The 26,546-nt window shown below is 35.7% G+C and overlaps 1 protein-coding gene across 1 annotated transcript; it reads left to right on the top strand.

Annotated features, from left to right (window-relative positions):
- Positions 1-10,825: 10,825 nt before the first annotated feature.
- LOC132902212 (uncharacterized) lies at positions 10,826-25,903 on the top strand. Its single transcript, XM_060946364.1, has 3 exons — positions 10,826-10,963; positions 15,471-15,962; positions 25,706-25,903. The coding sequence occupies exons 1-3, from the start codon at positions 10,949-10,951 to the stop codon at positions 25,862-25,864; spliced, it is 666 nt and encodes a 221-aa protein (XP_060802347.1). The 5' UTR covers positions 10,826-10,948; the 3' UTR covers positions 25,865-25,903.
- Positions 25,904-26,546: the final 643 nt, after the last annotated feature.

Below are 26,546 nucleotides of genomic sequence, written 5' to 3'. Positions count from 1 at the left end.
TTTCATGACTGTTGGCTCTGTCTACCTCGCAAGAGATATAGACGTGATCATATGTTTGTACATATGTATGGCTAACGGCTTGTCACTTTTTCGACTCAATTCCATCAGCTAAAGGGGTCGTCTTTTCAAGACTGTCAGTGCTGTTTACCCCGTAAAGGATAAAGACGTAAATTAAGAAAACACTGTTTTTGTTCACCGAAACAAATTCATCGCCTATCAAAAGTTTAGTATGTCTGTTGACCTTTCCTCGAGAACTTGCCAAAGTCTTGCACGTGTCTATGTCAGTCTGTCGATGTCTGCACACCGCCGTAACTGTTCGACTGTGTGATGGATGGTGGAACTTTGTACAGTGCCCTGGTGTAACTAAAATGCCGTTATCTGCCAAATCCTTGTTTTAAGTAAAACGTCAAAAACTGCGGTAAAAATTTAAAACTGATGCCATTCATCAATGAGAACGCCTATTTATGACTTAAAGGTACCAAAAAGTCGTATATACAGATCGAAATTTTTTAGAGATTTTTTTTTCTTATTTTACTGGTAAAAAAGGTGTAAATCATGATGTCAGATAGGCATTTTAGTTATACCACGGCAGTACAGTAGAATTTTATTCGGCCGTTTTCGATGGTAATGATAACTCAGAGTTGTGGTTTGATGGTAATAAATCCTAGATATTAGGAGGGTTGGCAGTTTGACAGTAGCTATGCAACTTTGGTTTTGGTTGCTATAGTTAGCCGCTAGCATATAATCACGTCTATATTCCTCGCGGGGTAGCTAGAGCCAGCTGTCTTGAAAGACTGACAGGCCACGTTCAGTTGTTAGGCTTAATGATAGAATTGAGATTCAAATAGTGACAGGATGCTAGCCCATCGCGTATAAGAAGAATATCAAGTTTATAAACCTATCCCTTAGTCGCCTTTTACGACATCCAAACTTGGGATTCTTTTTTAGGCCATAGTTTAACAACCTGTCACTATTTGAATCTCAATTCTATCATTACGCCAAATAGCAGAACGTGGCCATTCAGTCTTTTGCAGTACTATTGGGTCTGTCTACCCCCCAAGGGATATAGACGTGACCATATGTATGTATTTAAGCATTCAAGAAGATGTTTTTAAATTCCCAAGGTCTCTGTAATAAGATAGTCAGATCATAAATTAATGACACGTATAATACCGCTCAACCGCCGAGCTTGCATGAAGAGAATTATGAATGTGGATGAAGCGAAGGAAGTGACGGCCTCTGTGGCGCAGCGGTAGTACGCACTGTCTGTGACACCGGAGGTCCCGGGTTCAAATCCCGGCCAGGGCATGAGGAGAAAATAACTTTCTCTGATTGGCCTGGGTCTTGGATGTTTATCTATATATATGTATTTATTATAAAATATAGATATATCTCGTAACACAAGGCTCGAACTTACTTCGAGGCTAACTCAATATGTGTAACTTGTCCCGTAAAAAAAAAAAGTATGCAGAGATCGTGGCCAGTGGAAAGAGGTAGTCTCTGCCTACCACTTCGGGAAAGAGGCGTGATTTTATGTATGTATGTATGTATAATACCCATCAACCCCTCAACTGTCGGATATCCTTTCAATATGCGGTTGTTTCACCCCGAGTTTGAAACGACTTTAAACACTCAATTTGATGCCATTACTGGGGTGCGATAGTCGGGCTCGGGTCACTGGCTTTAAAATTAGGGATGTGCTTACAACAAATTATACGAGATTGGCGGATTTAACGGATTTACTTTTATTGACAGGCCATTGTGATAGATTTAACTTCTATTTTGGGGTGTTAAGAAAGGTAGAGAGAGTTACAAAGAGCATACTTACTAGGTACTTATACAAACAATTGCACAGTTTGGGAACTGTTCAATTATTTAAACATTCACGCCTCTTTCCCGGAGGGGTAGGCAGCGACTACCTCTTTCCACTTATCACTTGTAATTATTTATAACCGTAAATTTCTTCGTAAACGTATAAACGAAAGAACCTTGATCAAATTGAGGATGTTTTGGCAAAACGTCAGGTCAAGAGTACTCGAAACCTAAAGAAGTATACAGCCATCGTGGCAAGTGCAAAGATGACTGCATGATGATGATGAGGCTTTGCCTGCCCCACCGTGATAAAAACGTGATTTTTATGTATGTAGGTATGTATTTGACGAAGTATTCGTATTGAAATCATTAGTTTTACATTCATATATCGTTTTTTAATGTAGAAAATGTGCATTCGTCCACGATTAAGATTTAAGAGATCTATATTTGTAAATTGACGTTCGGTGAAAATGCTGAAGTGTAGTTAGTTCCACCGCTTCTTCTATACATGCGCTTTGGAAGCGGTGGCAGTTATAATTAGATTTAAGTGATGTGACATCAATAGGTGATACCTTGTATCCAATTATGAATATACTCGTAAATCTGTTCTATTCTACGTGTGGATTCCGGCACCAATAAAAAAAAAGAATAGGACCACTCCATCTCTTCCCATGGATGTCGTAAAAGGCGACTAAGGGATAGACATATAAACTTGGGATTCTTCTTTTAGGCGATGGACTAGCGAACTGTCACTATTTGAATCTCAATTTTATCATTAGGCAAACAGCTGAACGTGGCCTATCATTCTTTTCAAGACTGCTGGCTCTGTCTACCCCGCAAGGGATATAAACGTGATTATATGTATGTATGGATGTGATTCCCGCGCCGATTAAAAAGTATTTATATTACAAGGCATTTTTTGAGATTCTTCTAATAGAATAGGTACATATGTACATACATTCATATGGTCACGTCTATATCCCTAGCGGGGTAAACTAAGCCAACAGTTTTGAAAAGACTGAATGGCCACGTTCAAGTATTTGGCTTAATGATTGAATTGAGATTCAAATAGTGACAGGTTGCTAGCCCATCGCCTAAAAAAGAATCCCAAGTTTGTAAGCATATCCCTTAGTCGCCTTTTACGATATCCATGGGATAGAGATGGAGTGGTCCTATTCTTTTTTGTATTGGTGCCGGGAACCACACGGCACAGATAGAGTAGGTATGGGCAAAGTATGCGAGATACTCCACGCGTCAGTATTCATTACCGTTTTCTACATTTCTTTCTCACTTTTACCTAAACTATCCTCCCCTAAAGAAGACTAAGGACAATAATAACATGAGGTAAGTAATCTTATGTATATCGCTATAAGATTACCTATATGTATGTATATAAGTCTGGTCCAAGTTGGATGGAAATATTTGTTGTTTACACGTTTATTTGGGAGAAATTCGGCAGCGCACGGCAACGGGAAATTACTGGCCGGAACGTTGAAACGTTATTTATTTATTTAAAACTTTATTGAACAAAAGAAATGTACAAAAGTCAGACGAATTAATACCGTTTGGCATTCTCTACCAGTCTATTATTTGACCAAAACGACGATGTGCCGTGTGGTTCACGGCACCAATATAAAAAAAGAATATGATCACTCCATCTCCTTCTCATGGATGTGGTAAGAGGCGACTAAGGGATAGGCTTATAAACTTGGGATTCTTCTTGTAGGCAATGGGCTATCAACCTGTCACAATTGCAATCTCAATTGTATCATTAAGCTTAACAGCTGAACGTGTCCTATCAGTCTGTTCAAGACTGCCGGCTCTGTCTACCCCGCAAGGGATAAAGACGTTATATGAATCAATGAATTTATAACCGAAATGGAATTAAAGCCAGTACTTATATACTTTAAATAATATATATCTACAAACTGGTTTGGTGATATACAGATTAGTTAGTCAGTCAGTCTCACTTTACTTTCATTACCTGTTTAGAATGCGCAGTTTCGTTACTCAAAATATCCAATAAGTATGGAAATAGCTATAATTACAGCTTTTATTCAAATATCAGCAATTAACCACTGGTTAGTCCAGTTGGAATGCAATCTCACGTTTGAAAAGGTAAGAAAAGAGTCCAAGTTATATTGTTTAAGAATATAAAGCTGATAGAAAAAAATAATTCATGTATATTGAACGTGTGGTTCCCGGCAGTGCCGTGTGGTTCCCGGCACCAATACAAAAAAGAATAGGACCACTCCATTTCTTTCCCATGGATGTCGTAAAAGGCGACTAAGGGATAGGCATACATACTTGTGATTCTTTTTTTAGGCGATTTTAGGCTAGCAACCTGTCACTATTTGGACCTCAATTCCATCATTAAGCCGAGCAGCTGAATGTGGCCACTCAGTCTTTTCGGGACTATTGGCTCTGTCTACCCCGTAGGGGATATAGACGTGACTATATGTATGTATGTATATTTTAATGAAAACAGATATTTCGCCATATCTTAAGACTAGCCAGATGCATTGCTTTTTCCTTGGAAGATATCAATGTTTCTGAAAGAAAGATGCACACGCTACTTTGCAGAAATGCGCACGCGCAGACAGGTACTATTGTGAAAATTAGGTACAATTGGCCTTTCTGAAAATAAATAATTTTCTTATTTAAGGAAAAGTTTTTCATAAATGTAGTTCCCTGGACCAATCGAAAAAAGAATAGGAGCACTCCATCTCTTACCCATGGAGGTCGTAAAAGGCGACTAAGAGATAGGCATATATACTTGGGATTCCTCTTTTAGGCGATGAGCTCATCATGAATCTCAATTCTATCATTAAGCCAAACAGCTGAAGCTGGCCTTACAGTCTTTTCATGACTTTTGGCTGTGTCTACTCGCAAGGGATATAGACGTGATTATATATTATGTTAATATATCTTTAGGGTTAATGTCGCTTGTTATATATAGTATATCTACTCTGTAAAACACGTACTGGTTCAGTAATAAAGGGTAATCATAACTGTCACTTACTGTTGCCATTCGACGTATAGCTCTTGGCGTAATACTTTACGCCACGAGATTTTGTTGTCATAACGTTGATATTTTGCTGTAGAAAATATTTTAAAACGATTCTTAAGAACTTCTTTTTAAACTTGATAATCATAATTATGAAGAGAAGAAAAATAACTTCAAAATCTTTTTCATGAGAGAAATGTTTGCGCAAATTTCTGTTTTTGAAAACACTAAGTGTACGACTTAACAAGACTTATTAAGAAATACTACAAAATGTGATTCATCAGACTGATAAATGTAAATATTACATACATACATATGATCACGTGTATATCCCTAGCGGGGTAGACAGAGCCAACAGTCTTGAAAAGACTGATAGGCCACGCTTAGCTGTTTGGCTTAATGATAGAATTGAGAATCAAATAGTGACAGGTTGCTAGCCCATCGCCTAAAAAGAATCCTAGTTAGTAAGCCTATCCCTTATTCGCCTTTTACGACATCCATTGGAAAAGAGATGGACTGGTCCTATTATTTTTTCTAATGGTGCCGGGAACCACACGGCACATAAATGTAAACATTACTTAATATTTAAGCAGTGCAGTACTTACGGCCAGCCGTGCCGGGCCCTGGGGCTCGCTAATGGCATGTGACAGCCGCCGTGATGGATCGGCCCCACCCCCCGGCCATAGAGAATTAACCAATTTTTTCCGCCGAGACATTTTTGCAGCCTCGTTTTAGAAGATTGGGTGTTTGAAGCTTAAGTTATGTTTACGTTAATTTGCGATATAAAAATATGCCCGGCACTTTTTAATTGCACTACATCTCTTTTCCTCCATTTGTCGTACACGGCGACTAAGGGATGGACTAATAAACTTGGGATTCTATAGAAAAAAGATAGGACCACTCAATCTCTTTTCCTCATACACCTCGTACACGGCGACTAAGGGATGGACTAATAAACTTGGGATTCTATAGAAAACATAATAGGACCACTCCATCTCTTTTCCACATATGTCGTAAACGGCGACTAAGGGATGGACTAATAAACTTGGAAATCTTATTCTAGGCGATGGGCTTGCAACCTGTCACTATGTGAATCTCAATACTATCTTCAAACCAAACAGCTGATCTTCTTACAGTCTTGAAAAGACTGAAGGGCCTCCCTTCAGTCTTTTCAAGACTGTTGACTCTGTCTACCCCGCAAGGGATATAGACGTGACCATTTGTATGTATGTATTTAGTTTTTTCTTAAGATGTTCTTAAGAAAAAACTAAAACCCTAAACACACTTGTGAACATAAAAAAGTGACAAAAATATAAAAAAAAATTTAACAATATGTACCTAAGTAGATACAACCGCGGACTTATGCTATAAAGGATCTCTGTATAGCTAAATTTGATTGGAACGTCGATTAATTTTATATTTGTTTTACAATAGGTACCTAATTATTTTTTTAACAACCAGTTCACTTTCGTTTTTCAAAGAATATAAAAAATAATAGTTAGTTTATTTAGGTAGTTCGCAAAAAAAGGCGGAACTAATTACTTAACTAATATCAAAACGGTCATTTAGCACATACTTATCAATTCGCCTTACAAAATAATAATGGTTCCGCGTGACTTTTTTAATTATCACACGTCTATGAGCTCTGTGACCATGACATGACCGTGGTCAGGGAAGGTGAGGCACGCATGAATCATTACAACATGCGCAAGAGTTGCCAGAGTGATTTCTAACATCACTTTTGAAATTATATAAGCGTAAGTAGTCGAATCAATAATCCAAAGAGACACAGGTTCAATTCCATGATTCTTCTAAAATGTACTGTGTGGTTCCCGGCACCTATATAAAAAAGAATAGGACCACTCCATCTCGTTCCCATGAATGTCGTAAAAGGCGACTAAGGGATAGGCTTATAAACTTGGGATTCTTCTTTTAGGCGATGGGCTAGCAACCTTTCACTATTTGAATCTCAGTTCTATCATCGAGCCAGGAAGCTGAACGTGGCCTGTCAGTCTTTTCAGGACTCTTGGCTCTGTCTAGCCCGCAAGGGATATAGACGTAACTATATGTATGTATTCTTTTAAAATATGTACATTAGTTTGAGGCTCTTACGGTGTGAAGTGAAAAAATCGGAAACCTGCACATTCAGGCAATTAAATGTGTTACCAAGATCCAATAAAGGATTTTCGTAGAGAAGTGACTAAGACTTATAAATATTTATTTCTAACGGCCACGATTCTTACATAATTCTTTCGAATCAATCGCATTCATCACTCTCTTCAATCAAACTTTTCAGGCGTCGTCAGTTAAAAACAAATTACAAAGGTTGCAAAATCTTAAACTAATCTATACCTACAAAGTAAGGTCACGTGATAAAATAATTACTTGTCCGTCCATAAAAATATAATTATTCGTTATACATACATACATACATACATATAGTCACGTCCATATCCCTTACGGGGTAGACAGAGCCAATAGTACCGAAAAGACTGAATGGCTACGTTCAGCTGGTCGGCTTAATGATGGAATTGAGATCCAAATAGTGACAGGTTGCTAGCCCATCGCCTAAAAAAAGGATCGCAATTTTATAAGCCTATCCCTTAGTCGCCTTTTAAGACATCCATGGGAAAGAGATGGAGTGGTCCTATTCTTTTTTGTATTGGTGCCGGGAACCACACGGCATTATTCGTTATAAGTACCTAAATATCCATTCTATTTGATCGACACGCCTCACTAGACTAAATATATGATAAAATTCTTGCCCTAAGCTAAATACTTGATAAAGGCCTGTAAAATAATTATGATAGCAATTATTAAGGTATTTAGGTTGGGGTCATACATTGCTGAATCGATTTGTAAAACAAATGCGAGAGATTCCATTTTATAGACTGAGATTTTTGGCTTAAGACTTCTAAGAATTATTCAAAGGGGAGTTACGATATAAAGTTATTATAAAATGATTATTTACTTACACATACATACATATAAATCTATAACCCTTGCGGGTTAGACAGAGCCGACAGTTTTGAAAAGACTGATAGACCACGTTCACCTGTTTGGCTTAATGATAGAATTTACCTACTTATTATGAAGAATACAGGTCTTCGCAAATCCCACGGGAACTTTGGTATTTTACGGGATGAAAAGTGCCCTATATCCTTCTTCAGATTTTTAATTATATACACAAAATTTCAAGAAGTTTATTCTGTAGATAACGTGTGAAAATCTAACGAACAAACTTACATTGCCATTTATAACATACATATGTATATACATAAATATGGTCACGTCTATATCCCTTGTGGGGTAGACAGAGCCAACAGTCTTGAAGAGACTGATAGGCCACGCTCAGCTATTTGGCTTAATGATAGAATTGAGATTCAAATAGAGACAGGTTGCTAGCCCATGGCAAAAAAAAAATCCCAAGTTTGTAAGCCTATCCCTTAGTCGCCTTTTACGACATCAATAGGAAAGAATTGGAGTGGTCCTATTCTTTTTTGTACTGATGCCGGGAACCACACGGCATTTATAACATTAGTTGGTATAGCAGTTCACCACAGAACAAATCCGTGGAGCCCAGATTATATGCTCTGTGCAATCACTGAGCAAATCATAGGCTATCATTAACAGTTATCAGTTATATTGTGCTTATTGTCTATAGCCGGTTAAGGGAACTATCAATCATAGTGTTTCCAAGGTAAGTTATAGTTGTACAATGTGGGTGTGGCCGGAGGTCAAAAAAAGTTATTGAGGTCACTATCTATCACTTTTATAAAATGTTATTATTATAAAAATATTTAATAATAAATTTAAAAAGTCTTAGATATTGAAAAACAAAATTCTATTTATTTTTCAATATCCTACTAATATTATAAATGCGAAAGTTTGCGAGTATGTCAGTATGGATGTTTGATACCTTTTCACGCAAAAACTACTGAACCGATTACGATGAAATTTAGCATGTAAGTAGCTGAAGACCCAGAATTACATATAGGCTACTTTTTATCCCGGATTGTTAGGGTTCCATGCGGACAAAGTCGCGGGCGGCCTCTAGTTATTTAAACTTACATTATGAGTAACTAAATTACATGGAATTACTATTAAACAGCTCTAACTACCATGCATGCGATTCTGTAAATATAAATAATTAAGTAATATAAATAACTTGTTTCCAATCATTATGTTTACCAAAACAATATTTAAAATAAAAATATTTTTTATTACAGAATATTAAACCAATAACATTACAATTTACATGTAACAATTTGTCTGAAAAATGTAAATTAACTTATTGATGTTGTATTTGTATAATAAAATTTATAAGTACAACATAAAGTTTAACAATAAGAATAAATTATTAATACATACAGCAATAATTAGGTATCTCGCAATAAAACAATTGGATCTTTAAAACAATACTTACTCAGAACGTGAGTAAAACATTGTATCAAGCTCATAACATTGTTCATTCGACCACTGACTTCTATAACTTACTCTGGACATTATATTGGCGATGTTATGACCTCCTTTTGATTTTAAACGAGAGCGAATTTTAGAACGTTTATATACATCATAGTTATTCCAATAATTAATGTTACAATAATTAAGTAGGGTACAATTAGTTACAAGTTGTTCTTTTTTTACAACTTACTAACAAAGTTACAACCTCAACGGCCTTTTGCATCAAAAGTTATTCGTAACCAAAAGACAAGAATTGTTATTTTGGGCATCATTGAAGCCCTCAATGGTGAATAATTTTCCCAGTTTTTTTCACATTTTCCATTATTTCTTCGCTCCTAATAGTTGCAGCGTAATGTAATATAGCCTAAAGCCTTCCTCGAGAATATTCAACACAAAAAGAATTTTTCAATTCGAACTAGAAGTTCCTGAGATTTGAGCGTTCAAACAAACAAACAAACAAACTCTTCAGCTTTATAATATTAGTATAGATTACAGTGTGCATACAACTCCGCTTGCATGTAACGATCAATCTTATAATTCTTTTATCAGCTTCACAAGCTTTATTTTATAGGTATTATAAAAAGTAAGAAATAAATTTATTTAATCCAGTGTACTTTTATTAATAACATCAGTGTTTCCGGCGGCCATTATCAAAATTGGTCACAATACGGCCATGATGAAAATGCCTCTTGTAAATTTCTGCAATAAAATGAGAGATTTATCGATGTTTTGACCTAAGTGTACAACATAATATTTGATGGCGTTGCTTGGCGTTTGGAAAATGTTACTTTAATGTTGGGTAATATAATGTACTAGTGTATGCCACCGACTTCGCCTGCGTTAAACAAAAATCCCGTTTATTTCTGTTCAATCGGGTATTTCGGATTTTCTTACATGTCAAAGTAATAGCTAAAATAAAAACATAGAATAGCAATTAATTTCCCGTGTGGTTCCCGAAACCAATACAAAAAGAATAGGACCACTCCATCTCTTTCCAATGGATGTCGTAAAAGGCGACTAAGGGATAGACTTACAAACTTGGGATTCTTTTTTAGGCGATGGGCTAGCAACCTGACACTATTTGAATCTCAATTCTATCATTAAGCCAAATAGCTGAACGTGGTCATTCAGTCTGTTCAAGACTGTTGGCTCTGTCTACCCCGCAAGGGATGTAGACATTTACAATAATTTGTTTACAATTTGAGTTTACATACAAAAGATTTTACATTATCCCATCACTATAATCAGCAATACGCTTCGTCAATTGATTACAGAAGAACATTTAGAGTTTTAAATTTAAAGGACAATCCATACAGTGCTTTCATATCGCCAAAATATGAATTAATATACCGTTTATTAATTCATATTTTGGCTTGGCTTTAATTGATTTAAAAGCCAGTACAGGTACTAGAACTAACCAAGATCGCCAGTCCACCAGTTCCGTTTTTCCTAACCCGCAAGAATTCCTTACCATCTCTTGCGCGTGAGTGTGAACCAAATTACCCATAGACAATCGGCCAGTGGTCACTCGACAGCAAGCGCCCGCGTGCGTCCCCCGCGTCACAATCGCGGTTGAAAATCGAACGCGATCGATTCGAAATACGATGCGGACATCCCTAGTGCTGTGATATTTGTGTTCTTAATTCGAATTATTTTTTTGGCAAAATGTTTTGGCTTTTGGTGAGTTTATTTTTTTTTTATTTGTAACAATATCAAAAGAATGGCCAGCGAGCAAGAATCAAAAAAAAAAATAAACTCTTTCGCGGGAAATGTCATAAGTGAACTAGCTTATCGATGAGTTAAATGTTAATTATTTTTATGTTATTACGGTCCCTCGTTTTTTTTTCCATATTGAATTCTCAAACCCAAAAAGGAATATTTTTAATAGTATGAAATTTCGCTAAGGTTTATTATATTTCAAAAATCTATCTACTCGGCTAAATATTTCATATTTATGTATTTATTTATTTCATAATAATGTGTTTCTTTTACCTTGACACCAAGGATTTATAATCTGACAAAATTCTTATTTAAAAGACATAAACGCGCCGTTAGTTTTTAAACATCTCATATTATTTTTTTATGAACTTTTTACTATATATTTTATTCATTATATTTAGTATAATATAATTATATCTTATCTGATAATAAGAAACACCCATCCCTAGTTAATATTATACTTAATCTATATAAGGAAAAGGAGACTGAATTATATTTTTTTCAAAAAACGAAGCTGTGAATTTTTGAACATACTCGTATCTCTTTTTAGAATATGTTGTTCACTTACGAAATTACTTAATAAACTTCTTACGTATTAATCGATTAATATTGAATGAGGTATTGCGGTCGAGCTCAATCGATTAATTTTCCTATCAGTTTATCTGTATATACATACATAATTATATTACTACCAGTTTTTATGCTAATACGTCAATAATATAACATAGAAAGTCTTCTTTAATGGTAAGCAAACATACACATATAATCACGTCTATATCCCTTGCGGGGTAGACAGAGCCAACAGTCTTGAAAAGACTGAATGGCCACGTTCAGCTATTTGGCTTAATGATAGAATTAACATACAACATAAGTATGTACCTATAACAATAGTTCCGGTGTACATACAAGAAAATCATTGGAATGCGCACGCGTCACTATCACTGAGACAGCCTTGCCGACATACCTTACAGCTTTCTGCGAGTACTTAATTACCTTTATTACTGCCTACCACTCACCTCAGAAATAATTTCAGATATTGAAGCAACGTTCATTCATAATTTTAAGAGGTTTTAATGGTTATAAATTGTGCATTATTTAATGGATTAAAATTATTTATTACAAGACTTGAATTTGAGATTTTAGATATGTTAATCCATTGCCTAAAATAATCGGATTAAACTGTATTTTTTTTAATGCAAGGGATAGATATGAATGTATTATTTTAGTGAATAATGAGATAGTTTCTTAATTTGATCGTTTTTCACACAAAAATCATCACGTCTTTATCTCTTTTGGGGCAGACAGAGACAGCAGGCTTAAAAAGGCCCAATTCATGACCTAACGTCATACCGCTCCAATATTCATCTCTCCTCTCATGGGTCTACTGGAAGAGATTTCTATTGAAATAAGAAGCACCTTTGTACTAGAATTACTGTATTAAAAACTGTATCTGTTTATAATTTTGTGTTCATAAATAATTGAGATAAAAACAGTGACAGGGAGTACCGAGTTTGTTAGCCTTTCCTTGATTGACTTTTACAATCTGCAAGAGGACAGGACACACACACTTTATTTTCTTAACTAGCAATTAGTAGTTATGGTCACGTCTATATCCCTTGCGGGGTAGACAGAACCAACAGTCTTGAAAATACTGAATGGCCACGTTCAGCTATTTGGCTTAATAATAGAATTGAGATTCAAATAGTGACAGGTTGCTAGCCTATCGCCTAAAAAAGAATCCCAAGTTTGTAAGCCTAGCCCTTACTTAATCAATTAGTAGTACTTTCATTTAATTTCTCGATACAACTTTTTAACGTAATCGGAAATGAACCCGCGTACCTTGGCCGCGATATGCGAGTGATCCGCGACCTCTGAGAATTTCCTCACGTGGTTTTACGTAACATTTGGAGCACTCGTGTGGACCCTCCGGCGGTTCACGTAGGCAGTATGTTAAGATTGTTTTTTTATTATATTAGATAAAATTGTCTGGAATATTGCACACTTTTGTTTGTTTGTAATATCTAAAGTACACACGAAAGAACACAAAAATACAGTAAATATGTAATACAAAATAAACAAATGCGTACTTATCCCATTAAGGGATCTCTTACAGTCAATAATTTAATTAATTAATATTATTCTTAGTTATTTAATGGTTGATATTCCAACGACATTGGGATTAATGCTCGAGTGAAATTTTGCTGTAGAAAATTAAATAAATTTTAATATATTACCTGAAATTAATTTTTTAATCTAATACCTATGTTGAAGTGAAGCAAAGATGGAATTTTGATGAAAACTGTTTTTTTAATATACATGTATTTAAAAAAAAACTAAAACCATAATTTTTATTTTCCATTTACCTCGATTTGTGAGTAGTTTGAAAGTTTCAGTATATCTGAAAATTTTACATCAAGTCCCTGTAAATTAGGGATTAGCGATTGAAAAATGTAATATAACATATAATCACGTCTTTATACCCTACGGGGTAGATAGAATCAACAGTCATCAAACGACTGAAAGGCCACGTTCAGCTGTTTGACTTAATGAAAGAACTGAGCTTAGAGATTTAAAAAAATAGAATGAAATGAACCGCAGACATGCAAACAACGAGTAAAATACAGAACCTCCTTTCTCGAAGTAGGTTAAAATTTGTCAAAATGTTTGTTCTAATAAAACAATAACCCATTCCATCTCACAGTTAATAACAACTGCACGAGAACCAACAGTTAAGATGACCCGCGATAGCAAACAATGTGCTATTCAAGTTCAAACAATGCGGTCAGATTTTAGATTACCTTACGTGTGGATTATTTGGTAATACATACATACATACACAAATATAGATATTTCAAATACATTAATATATAAAACCACGCCTCTTTCCCGGAGGGGTAGGCAGAGACTACCTCTTTCCACTTGCCACGATCTCTGCATACTTCCTTCGCTTCATCCACATTCATAACTCTCTTCAAATAATTCAATTTAATTTCATATAATATAAATATATATATATGAAATTAAATAGAATAAACCATTTGTGTCTTCAAAACAAGTAAAACATTGGCCAACAAAGTAGTTTGAATTGTATCAAATTGCAAACAAGCTAAAAAGCTAAAGAAAGACTCAAAACATATGTGACAAAATAAATCGAAGGATAAAAAAAAATTCAATAAAAAAAATACATACATACACACATATAATTACGTCTACATCCCTTGAAGTATTAGACTTGGTCCAACTTAAAAACTGGTTATACAAATATACCTCACTCCACTACTCTAAGAGGAATACATGGGTCAGCTATTTCAAGGAACTTTTACCGCGAACGAAGATGCGGGCAGTAGCTAGTTTATAATACCTATTGACTTATATTATATATTATTTAGACTGTTGGCTCTGTGTACCCCACAAAGGATATAGACGTGACCATATGTATGTATGTTAAGAATTCCGTTTATATATGTTCATGGTGAGCAAATGTCTTGAGTGAGTGAAAACATTATTAGCATAAACACAAACATAGTTACCTCATTGTAACACGTTTAATATTAAATCGGTTTCGTAAAAAACCTGTTATTACGATACCGTGCCTAATTGTCGGAACCAATGCGGATCGCCTTACAATTTACGTATAATGTTACTTTGTTTCTATATTATTAAGTGTGTGAGTTTGAGCCGTATGAGCAGTCCAGTCATACCAAACCATAGTCACGTCTATATCCCTTGCGGGGTAAACAGAGAAAACAGTCTTGAAAAGACTGAAAGGCCACGTTCAGCTGATAAAATTGAGATTCAAATAGTGAGAGGTTACTAGCCCATCGCCTAAAAGAAGAATCCCAAGTTTATAATCCCTTAGTCGCCTTTTACGATACCCATGGGAAAGAGATGGAGTGGTCGTATTTTTTGCTGTTTGTGCCGGGAACCACACGGCACTAAATGTATAAATACAATGAAAAAAAATATTAAAGAAATGATGAAGTGCGTTCATCATAAGACAAAAAATTAGTAAGTTATTATATACTAGAGGCCACCCGCGACTACGTCCGCATGGAAACCCGATCAATCCCGCGGGAACTCTGGGATAAAAAGTACCCTATGTGTTATTCTGGGTCTTCAGCTACCCACATACCAAATTTCATCGTAATCGGTTTAGTAGTTTTTGCGTGAAAGAGTAACAAACATCCATACTGACATCCTGTCATACAAACTTTCGCATTTATAATATTACATACATACATACATACGTTTGGTCACATCTAAATCCCTTGCGGGGTACACAGAACCACCAATCTTGAAAAAGAAAATGAATGGCCACGTTCAGCTATTTGGCTTAATGATAGAATTGAGATTCAAATAGTGACAGGTTGCTAGCCCATAGCCTAAAAAAGAATCCCAAGTGTGTAAGCCTATCCCTTAATCGCCTTTATAATATTAGTAGGATTAATTTGTCTCATTTACATTACAGGTAGCCCTATCCTGCACGATAGTTTCAGCTGAATACAGCAATTACTTCTCTAAACCCCAGTCGGCTGCTTCCGAAGCGCAAATCCGCTTCGCCATTGAAAACAATTACGACAACACAGGACCTGGTGCAAAACAAAGAGAAACAGCCTACAATACATACAAACATCTGGACGATGCTTTGATTAGCTACCTAGATGATCCTGACACGAAACTGCCAGAAATCGAAAAAGATAAAGCCGTAGTCAAACTGCTCAAAACTAATAAGTATTATTCCAAAGTTGCTCAATCGTATTTGCCAAAGTCTGAGTTTGGACTGAAGCCTTTAGATTCTGTTTTGAAGAAAGGCTACTGGAACTTTAAAGAAGGGTTGGCAGATGAGAAATTGCGATCACAGAGTATACCGTTCTTGAAGAGCCCGCTCAATCTGAGTTTCTACTCCAAAGGAAGTCAGCCGGTGTCTCCTGCACTGTATTCACTAGTGTATGATGTCAATGTAAGTATTCTATTCATTCTTTATTTTTATTTTTTTTCGTTTTGTCAAGTTCGATATTGATTTTGACCAGTACGTTCTTATGTTCACTGTCTTAGGTCGCATTGTGTATCTGTGTATTCTTAAAATTGTGTTCAAATAACGAATTAAGATATATTTTTTTAGCTTGTAAAGGAAATAGTTTCCAATTTGACGCAATAAGGCCGCATTTTAGGCTACTAACTTTAGGATTTACGAATTTTGTAAAGGAAAATTTTACTTGTCATACATTCCTAAACGAGCAACGACTAATGTTCAATGCATTAGATAATTATTTGCATCATCTTATCGAATACTTTAAGGAAAATGAAATAAGATACAACAAACATATTTCAGAAGCCTACTAGCGTGGGAAATGACAACATATGTATCATGTATACACTATTTATAAATGGCTTCCCAAATCCGACTCTCTCCGAGACTCTGACATAACCGTGGATGTGAAGTAGGCTACAAGGTCAGTGGCGTAACACAACCTGTTTAATTAAAACGAGACAAGATGAATAAAAAAATGCCGCGTGTTACAATATAACCACAATTGTTTTTAAGAAGTGTTTAACCTAAGTTAAGTACCTGAGTACTTAAATTCTTCTTTTACGCGATGGGCTAGCAACCTGTCACTATTTAAATTTCAAAATTTTCTGAATTCTATAATTAAGCCTAACAGCTGAGCGTAGCCTTTCAGTCTTTCAAAACTGCTGGCCCTGTCTACTCCGCAAGGGATTAAGACGTGACTATATGAATGAATGAATGAACTTTTTTTCTACACATTACATATGTACATTCAGTCAGGATAAACGCCATAATATACTGACTATACCCGATAAGTCCCGTCCGGTTTTCCGAAGACCGTCCCGGTAGACGAAGGTCTTTTCACACGTAAATGAAAAGATTTCTATTCAATTCAATAGTGAAGTAAATTTGCAACTAGTTATCAAAGGAACAAATCAAGCGCCGTTACAAATAAGCGGCTAAAAATATTGCTAAAGATTGACACAATAAAAAAACTGAACACACAATTGAAATACTCAGTAGAAAGTCGGTTCGAAATATCTAACTAATCGTGCTTAGAAACGAAATGTACTGATGTCTGATTGCTTACAACTTCCGTAATGCGTATATTGATTAAAAGATTAGACGTACAAGTAGAATCGATAGGATATGAACCCGGAATATTAGTCGTAGGGTTTGACCATTTGTCCATTAGATAAGAAATAGTCCTTGAACTATGCGTAACGCTTTTAACATTGTCTCATAATATCACCAGGAAGCAATATCAATTAAAAAAATATGTACAGGCGATTTGAAAAGTAATAAGTAAGAAAGGCATACAAACTATTTAAACTATAATAGTTTAAATATAATAAACTAGCTGTGCCCGCGACTTCGTCCGCGTGGAATGGTTATTTTGGACATCATTGAAGCCCTCAAGGATGAATCATTTTCCCCGTTTTTCTTTTACACTTTCCATTATTTCTTCGCTCCTAAAAGTTGCAACGTGATGTTATATAGCCTAAAGCCTTCCTCAATTAATGGTCTTTTCAACACAAAAATAATTTTTCAATTCGAACCTGCTGTTCCTGAGATTAGCGTGTTCAAACAAAAAACAAACAAACAAACTCTTCAGCTTTATAATATTAGTATAGATAACTTATTATAACAGTCGCCACAAAAATTGGCTTAAACAAAAGAAACTGGACAATAGATATATCTTTGATCGTGCATTGACATAATAAATAAATAGAAATAAAATTAAAATCATTATGTTTCACTCACACCTGACATAAATCACAAACCAACTCAAGGGTTCAGACTTCAATGGTCTTCACTGTAATGTACTGTTCAAAATCGTGATCTGCTCAAGGCATAGAGAAAGCTCTGATAATCTCTCGGCAAGACATGACTTTTAATAATCGGTGTCATGACTCACGGTTTAAGTAAGGTAAAAATGGAGCAAAAGATAAAAAATCTTATAACTACTATCTTACCTCATGTGCCGTGTGGTTCCATCTCTTTCCCGTGGATGTCTTAAAAGGCGACTAAGGCACAGGCTTACAAACTTGGGATTCTTTTTTAGGCGATGGGCTAGCAACCTGTCACTATTTGAATCTCAATTCTATCATTAAGCCAAATAGCTCAATGTGGCCTAACAGTCTTTTCAAAACTGTTGGCTCTGTGCACCCCGCAAGTGATATAGACGTGACTATATGTATGTATGTAAAGAATTGTGTTAAAAAAATAATATGTGGATGGTTCACTTATAATAAAACAGACGGTTATCAGCAAAGTGCTTCGTCAAAAGAATCTGAAACTCCTCTCGGTAAAATTGCAATGAACAAATAAACAAAGATAATGTTTAATTTTCACAAAACACTTTTCTACGCGAGTATACATATCGGACGCATTCCATCGATCGTTTTGAACGTGTTCCCCGGCGCGTGACCGCGACAGGCTGCGCATTGAACTGTGACAATTTGCCAATTTCTACCAAATAGGTACCTATGTACCTATACTTCCCGGATTTGTGCCGTTTTTGTGCAAATGTTCAATAGAACTACAGTATTGTGGATTTGGTTAGGAACATACTTTTGATGTTGCACAATTATTTAGTTCCCTTTTTTTTAATAGATTTAATTTTTCCATTCCGCATGATGATGCCAATTAAAGATATTTTTAGTGTCTTGTACATATATACATATAGTCACATCTCTATCCGTTACGGGATAAACAGAGCCAACAGTCTTGTAGAGACTGTACGGCGTCGTTCTGGTGTATGGCTTGCCAAGCCTAAATTTCCTTTAAACTGACTTTCAATTTCAGTATTTAGTTCAGTTCTTTGTAATGAGCAGAAAAATACATACATATACATATAGCCACGTCTATACCCCTTGCGGGGTAGACAGACCCAACAGTCCTGAAGAGACTGTCAGGCCACGTTACGATGTTAGGCTTTATTAGTTTATTATAGAATTGAGATTCAAATAGTGACAGATTGCTAGCCCATCGCCTAAAATAAGAATCCCCAGTATATAAACATATCCCTTAGTCGCCTCTTATGACATCCTCGGGAAATAAGCCGGGAACCACACGGCACCAATATAAAAAAAATCTGAAAAATCCTTACACAATTTGACATTTTTCTTGTAAATGTTCATCATCGATGCGCAGGCACTGGCCAAAAAAACATTTAAATTTCAAACATAACACTCTTTTTACTTAACGTATGAACTCGTGAACACAAGCTAGTAATAATTGTGTACTTACTAGTAGTAACTCGTGAATACAAGCTAGTAATATTGTGTACTTACTAGTAGTAAAACATTAATTTGCATAACAAATTGCATTCGATGAACGCTGCGTTTGAAACAGGAAGGTAACTCGTCAGCGTGCATTTAAATCATATCCTACGCTGCAACAGCCGCGATTTCTCTTGACTAGCAACCCGCCCTGGCATCGCACGATATGTTGTTACAAAAACGACTCCCATCTGACCTCCGCAACCTTTGCGGGTAAACCTTACCCGTATTAGATCCATATTGACACATCCGTGTGGTTCCCGGCACCAATATAAAAAAGAATAGGACCACTCCATCTCTTTCCCATGGATCTCGTAAAAAGCGACTAAGGGATAGGCTTATAAACTTGGGACTCTTCTTATGGGCGACGGGCTAGCAACCTATCAATATACAGGGTGACTTTTAATTCAACTGCATAAATTTAACTGTTAAGTGTACTCATCTAAAGGATATTTCAAAAACGTTAAAAGAAAAATATCGGTTCATATTTCAGAAAGTACGAAAAAAATAAAAGTATCAAAATCCACGATCCTAAATACGTCATAACACCCCGGCCGGCGGAAAAGATTCAGAGGTCAACGCCACAATTCATTCAGCTGAGCGATCTCGACAACTCTGTACTTTACTTGATCTTGTTACTAGAAAAATAATTTATTTTTCAGACATTTATGTACATGTTTAGTTTTAAATTCTTTTTGTAGTATGGGTCTGTATTAAAGCGTGTGACGTAGTTTTTGAGGGTTTTTTTAAATGTAAAATGATGACGTTTAATTTTTTTTAAAATAGGCTCAAACGGCTCTGAAGCATGGGTATAGTCTATGTTTAAAAGGATGCAGTTGTTATAAATGTCACCCTATATGAATCTCAATTCTATCAGTAAGCTAATTAGTTGAACGTGACCTTTCAGTCTTTCAAGACTGTTGGCTCTGTCTACCCCGCAAGGGATATAGACGTGACTATATGTATGTATGTTTACACATCCAGTTGCCTGAATGTGCAGGTTTCCTCACGATGTTTTCTTGACTCCTAAACAGCAGCTTACTATTTTATCAAACCTCGATTGTAGTCTTAAAGAAATCCTGAGTCCATTTTGAAATAAAAATGCAAGGATTCGATTTCCTGGGTGTCAACACAAAATAACATTTAAAAAAGAATAGGACCACTCCATCTCTGTCCTATGGATGTCGTAAAAGGCGAATAAGGGAACTAAGGGTTTACAAACTTGGGACTATTTTTTAGGCGATGGGCCAGCAACCTGTCACTAATTGAATCTCAATTCTATCATTAAACCAAATAGCTGAGCGTGGCCTATCAGTCTTTTCAAGACTGCTGGCTCTGTCTACCCCACAAGGGATATAGACGTGACCATACGTATGTAAGTAACATTTTTACGATCTGAGTATCACAGTTTGGGAGAAAGTGCAATATGTATAGCAGAGGCCGAGTGAAAGCCGACAGACCACTGGCCTATTGATTCCATCAGTCGATTCATGTCGCTCCAATTTTTTATTTTATTTTATTTTATTTTATTTTATGTTATATATTTGGATGACCAACAGCAAGTTTTACAATCATTATATTTTTAAATATACATACATTTAAGAGCCAATTTCAGGTCTTCACTAATAAAAACAGATTAAAAAATTTAAAGACCTTTATATCGATATTCATTAAAATATTGACTTATTCCACACTAGGTATATGGTGGTTCCCGGCACCAGTACAAAAATAATAAGACCACTCCATCTCTTTCCCATGGATGTAGTAAAATGCGACTAAGGGATACGCTTATAAGATCACGATCAGCCATATGGCTTGAGATATAGCTGAACGTGACCTCGATATATCAAATGGTAACAGGTTGCTGACCCATCACCCTAAATAAGAATCCAAAATTTATAAGCATATCCATTAGTTGCCTTTTATGACATCCATGGGAAAAAGATGGAGTTGAACTTTTTTTCTATTAGTGCCGGGAACTACACGGCACGACAAATAACTTAAGGTTAGACATATGTACATACAAAAGAGTGCCTTTCTAGGTCTGGAAGTGATATAGAACAATATTTATCAATCAGTTAAATGAGAAAACAGCAGGTGGTGGCTCTGTCCGACCGCAATGACGCTAAATGGTTAGTCACGAAACATTTGTCAACGATTGTCAATGCACATTCTAAACAAAAATAAGTACCCTTGGTACTCGGTATCTATAGAGTGACTGCACGAATACATGTCCGTTATAGAGTGCTCAAAACGCCGCTTGTAATACAATACAAATAATATCTGTTCAAATTATATAATAAAAATTAAAAAAAAAACAATCCTCACACTTTTTTATTTTTATCACGTCTCGTATTGAAGTCCATGACTATTAGAAGTACAACTAACAACTATATCAATAAACTCCCCATGACCTAACATTTTTTAGTTGTCGGCTACACGGGACATGCCCCAAATATCATATACGAGTACATTTTCTGGTCTATTTCACAGACACATCCACATTTTACAGAGTAAAAATGATTATAATTATAAAATAGTAATAATTCCAGAACCAACATCGTTTACATTCCATACCGCTATTGTACCTAAAATAGTTTGTAACAAAATCTGACCGATACGCGAAAACAGATTTAAAAAAAATCATACTTTTTCTGCTTTTTTTCTCATAATTATGAACTGGCCAGTCGTATACTTATCAACCCTCGGATCTGACAGTGTTCTTGTCACATTTTGTCCTGAATTAGGTAAAATTTTACTAATTAAGTTTTCGGTCAAGTCCATTCTAACCAAACGCGCGTTCTATTAGCGAAAGTTACTCTAAACCTTGCTGGAATTATGGCACGACCAAAATTGGTCGTGTTGACTGAACTAAAGAACCGATTATAATCTGTGTAAATATCGGTTTGATTTGAATATCGATATCTTTGTTTTTCGGTTGTGAAACTATTTGACATGACATTTGAACCTGATTTTGTATGTTGTACGAATGATATTTTGTCATAACATCGGTGGACAAGTTGAAGGTATTTGTGACTTGTAAGCGTACTCGTTTGAATGTACTACGGGTTTTGTTTATTTATTTATTTGCACACAATACAGTTTTACAATATAAAATGTCTTAATACATACAGCAAAGGTTCATGACTGGTTGAAAACCAACAAATTAGTGCGCACAGCTTTCTTAACATTAGTGACAAGTTAATTCAGTGCATTGTAAACAAGAGGAGATGACCTCTTTTGTAAATTGTATGATGCATGATGACAAATAGTTTTTGCAACCTTCAAGTTTACAAAAAAACTATTTTTGACATATAAGCAGACGACACGATACGCTACGCTATGTACTCCGCCGAGTTTGTATGAAGAGAGTTATGAATGTGGATGAAGCGAAGGAAGTATGCAGAGATCGTGGCAAGTGGAAAGAGGTAGTCTCTGCCTACCCCTCCGGGAGAGAGGTGTGATTTTATGTATGTATGTATGCAGACGAACCCTATTTATAAAGGAATTAGGTTGAAATTATTATTAGGTTTGAAGAAATAAGGTTTTATTTTTGATGCAGATCAACCAATGTATTTTTTCATCAGTTAGATACATTAATTTATTTTGGATGCTAACTGATGCTCATGACATTTTCAAACGACAATCATGTGGAACTTCACTCGAAGTTCTCCTGTTAAAAAAATGTACCTAAGTAGTAATTAATCATCATGTTTCCCTTGGATCCTGAACATTGACAGACCTCAGGCTTCTAGGTCCAGCAGATGCAATCAGATGCGACAAGGATGAAAAATTACTTCACCCATATTCTTATTTTTTACTCATTCTATGCGTTTTTCTGTAACGAACTAAAATTAAAGAATTTAGAAGGCTAATTATAAAATTAATTGGTCTTATTAATTTAAAATTCGAATATAATGTCGGCGCACGCAACGGAGGTGTGTCCGTTGCGCAAGATCACACGGTCATTGATCACAGTAAGAAACGTGAGTACGTTATATATTGCGTGGGGATCTTATTGTTATTTTGAATTCGGAACTTATTCTTAAATACTGGCCAGCTATTAAACGCGTTATTTAGCCAATATTAAACGCGTTATTTGTGAACGTGGTTGGTTCACATCGATATTATACAATGTAAATGTGTGTTTGTTTGTCTGCCTTTCACATAAAAACCACGGAATGACTCCATGAAATTATGCATATAGTGTGGTGTACAAAGAACGACTAAGGTATTTTTCAGTTAGTGTAGCTATTATCCTGCTTTAAAAAATAGGTTAACATAGTGATAAAAAAATTCTACGTGACATAGCTAAAAGACTTATAGAAATACCAGTCTAACCTAAGCTCACGGAACCAAAAATACCTTTTTATATCCGCATTATTGACGTTTAGACACACACACATTACGCATTAGGCATATAATATTTCGAATTAGAAATATTGGCTATTGCAGAGATCGTGGCAAGTGGAAAGAGGTAGTCTCTGCCTACCCCTCCGGGAAAGAGGCGTGATTTTATGTATGTATGTATATATGTATAATACTATAGTGATAGGCTTGGCTTGGGATTCTTCATTTAGACGACGGGCTAGCAACCTGTCACTATTTGAATCTCAATTCTCTCATTAAGTGCCAAACAGCGTGGCCTATCTTTAAGTATTTAAGAATTGGATATGTCTACCCCGCAGAGATATAGACGTGATTATTTGTACCTATGTATGTATGTTATAATACTAATACCTAGCCTATCAGTCTTTCAAGTCTGTTGAGCTCTGTCTACCCCACTAGGGATAAAGACGTGAATGTCTGTATGTGTAATGCTAAATATTCTTCAGCCTCAGATCCCGTTTGAACGCTCAACTCTGTAGAGATCTCTGTCAGACCCAATGGTAGACTGGTAGATAATGCTTCTAGCATTAAGTCCGCTAATTGTGCTATACATTTGTATTTTGTGCAATGAAGTTTAAATCTATACTAATATTATAAAGCTGAAGAGTTTGTTTGAACGCGCTAATCTCAGGAACAGCTGGTTCGAATTGAAAAATTCTTTTTGCGTTAAAGAGACCATTTATCGAGGAAGGCTGTGGGCTATGTAACATCACGCTGCAACTATAAGGAGCTAGGAAATAATGGAAAATGTGTATTCATCCTTGAGGACTTTAATGATGCCCAAAATAAACAGTCCACGCGGACAAAGTCGCTGGTACAGATAGTAAATAAATAAACCCCGAGATGCGCCTATCACATTACATCATGGATTGGATAAGTCTGATTTTTACACGAAGCGACCCTCGTCTGCCCTCCAGAACTCTTGCAGGGAAACCTTACCCATACCGAGCCATGTTCACACATACAGTTGCCTGTATGTCCAAGACTCTCTCATTCTCTCAAGACTCAAGTGCTCAACACTTACTATGCTTTTTCAACACCGTTAGAGCATATAAAGTACCTACCTACAAACTTTTAAATCAAAATTTTGGTAGTAAAATACTCTTTACTTCCTTCTTAGATCCTGATAAGTTCCTTTTCCACAACTGTGTGACTCTTTAACATCATCCTTAAAATAGCATCGCTGTCGCACATAGCGTAGCGTGTCGTGTCGTGCGCACCCTATCGTTATCAAGCCACGTACACACGCATACCGTCCTTGCTGTGATCTTGTTCCTCGCATCGCCAAAACAATTGCTGAATGCGTGCGCGACACACTATCTAAATTAAAGGCCACTTAATGGGTCGGTGAATTTTTTGCAAATTTTTTTTAATTGCAAATACGATTTTGTAATTGGGTAGGTATTTATTTCAGTTTTAGCAATTCGTAATTAAGAATTTTTTGTCCTTGTTTTTTTTTCGCAAAAACTAACTAGTTAAATGTCGACTATATATATGTCGGTAGTTGACATTTTACAAGTTGGTTTAGATTCGTGCCGTGTGAATTACATTATGAAGAAAATGGAAGATTATGAAGAAAACAGAAGTTCGTTTTTGAAGTGAAGATTAATGAAACGAATGTTATTTTGTTGTTGTTATGAACTACAAAATAACATTCGTTTCATCAATTAACGCTATATCATCCGCGTGAACCATTGCGCTATGCAAAAAGAAATAACCCCTTTTAAAATTTGAAACTAGACTGATTTATGGAAGAAAGGAGTACTAGCAAATCGGTTGCCGTAATGAGAATTAGCCATAATGCGCCTAAACGATATATTTTGGGGAAACTAATTTCTATTGAAGAAAATGCTGCAGTGCAGTTTGTTACTGCTTCTTCAGCACTGACGCTTTGGAAGCGGCAGTAAACTTAGTTAAGAAACTTAGTTGTGAAACCAAAAGATATTATGACAAAGTGATATTGAAATGTCCTATAATAATGAATAAAAGTTTGGAATTTGAATTTGAACTTACATTTTCCAGGGCAAATCTACCTCGTTGCCTGCTGGACCAACAGGTCAAGGCGACTTCGTGAGAGGCTACTACTCCCTGAAAGACGGCGGCGGCAAGACCAGAATCATCGAGTACTCCGTCAACCATGATGGAGGATATTCTGCTTCGGAGAGGAGCGACGTGTTGTAAAGAATAAGATTAAGAATCTGCACTTTAGACTTTGCTAGGAGAATGATTCTGTATTTATAGCGTTTAAAAGACTACCCCAGTGTGGATGTGGATGATGAATAAATCAACGACTCAGTTCGTGTAAAATATAAAATGTCAGTATAATCACCATAGACTCTACAACCCTTTAATTATGGAATCAGCCTTTTAGTGATAGTAAAGGTGCACCTATCTATGAAAATAAATAGGACTGCCATATTCTGGAAACTATGGACTCCTTTGGGAATGGAAATTTTGAATTTAAATTTGAATTTTGAATTTAAATTGGAACAGAACACAGTGGAACTGAGCAACGTTTTTGAGAAATATAAAAATATTTAAAATCGAATAGACAATCAATAAGAAAAATTAATATAGGTACCAGTACTATAGAGAAGATGATTTTAGAGTAAAATATTTGTAAATACCTTTTTTTAAAATCCTATAGGTACTTAATAGTATGACATCCACCAATATTTTAATAAAGTAATTGTAAGAAACAGTCATTGCCTCTCTAATTAATTAAAATAATTACCTTATATCATCATGTAAGTTATGAGAATAAGAACATACGCATTAGCATTATTTAATTAGATTTTTCTATGTTTTGATATCGAAAGAAAATACTACATATATTATTAAGACATTTTTTTGTATATTTTTA

Source organism: Amyelois transitella, chromosome 10, assembly GCF_032362555.1.
Source record: "Amyelois transitella isolate CPQ chromosome 10, ilAmyTran1.1, whole genome shotgun sequence".
Taxonomy (NCBI): domain Eukaryota; kingdom Metazoa; phylum Arthropoda; class Insecta; order Lepidoptera; family Pyralidae; genus Amyelois; species Amyelois transitella.
The sequence above is the reverse complement of the archived record's forward strand: the minus strand, read 5'-3'. Positions and strand labels throughout refer to the sequence as shown.

Excerpts from the sequence above, each read along its gene's own strand:
- LOC132902212 (XM_060946364.1), top strand. Across the intron at positions 15,963-25,705 it reads CACTAGTGTATGATGTCAAT|GGCAAATCTACCTCGTTGCC; the intron begins GTAAGTATTCTA and ends TACATTTTCCAG.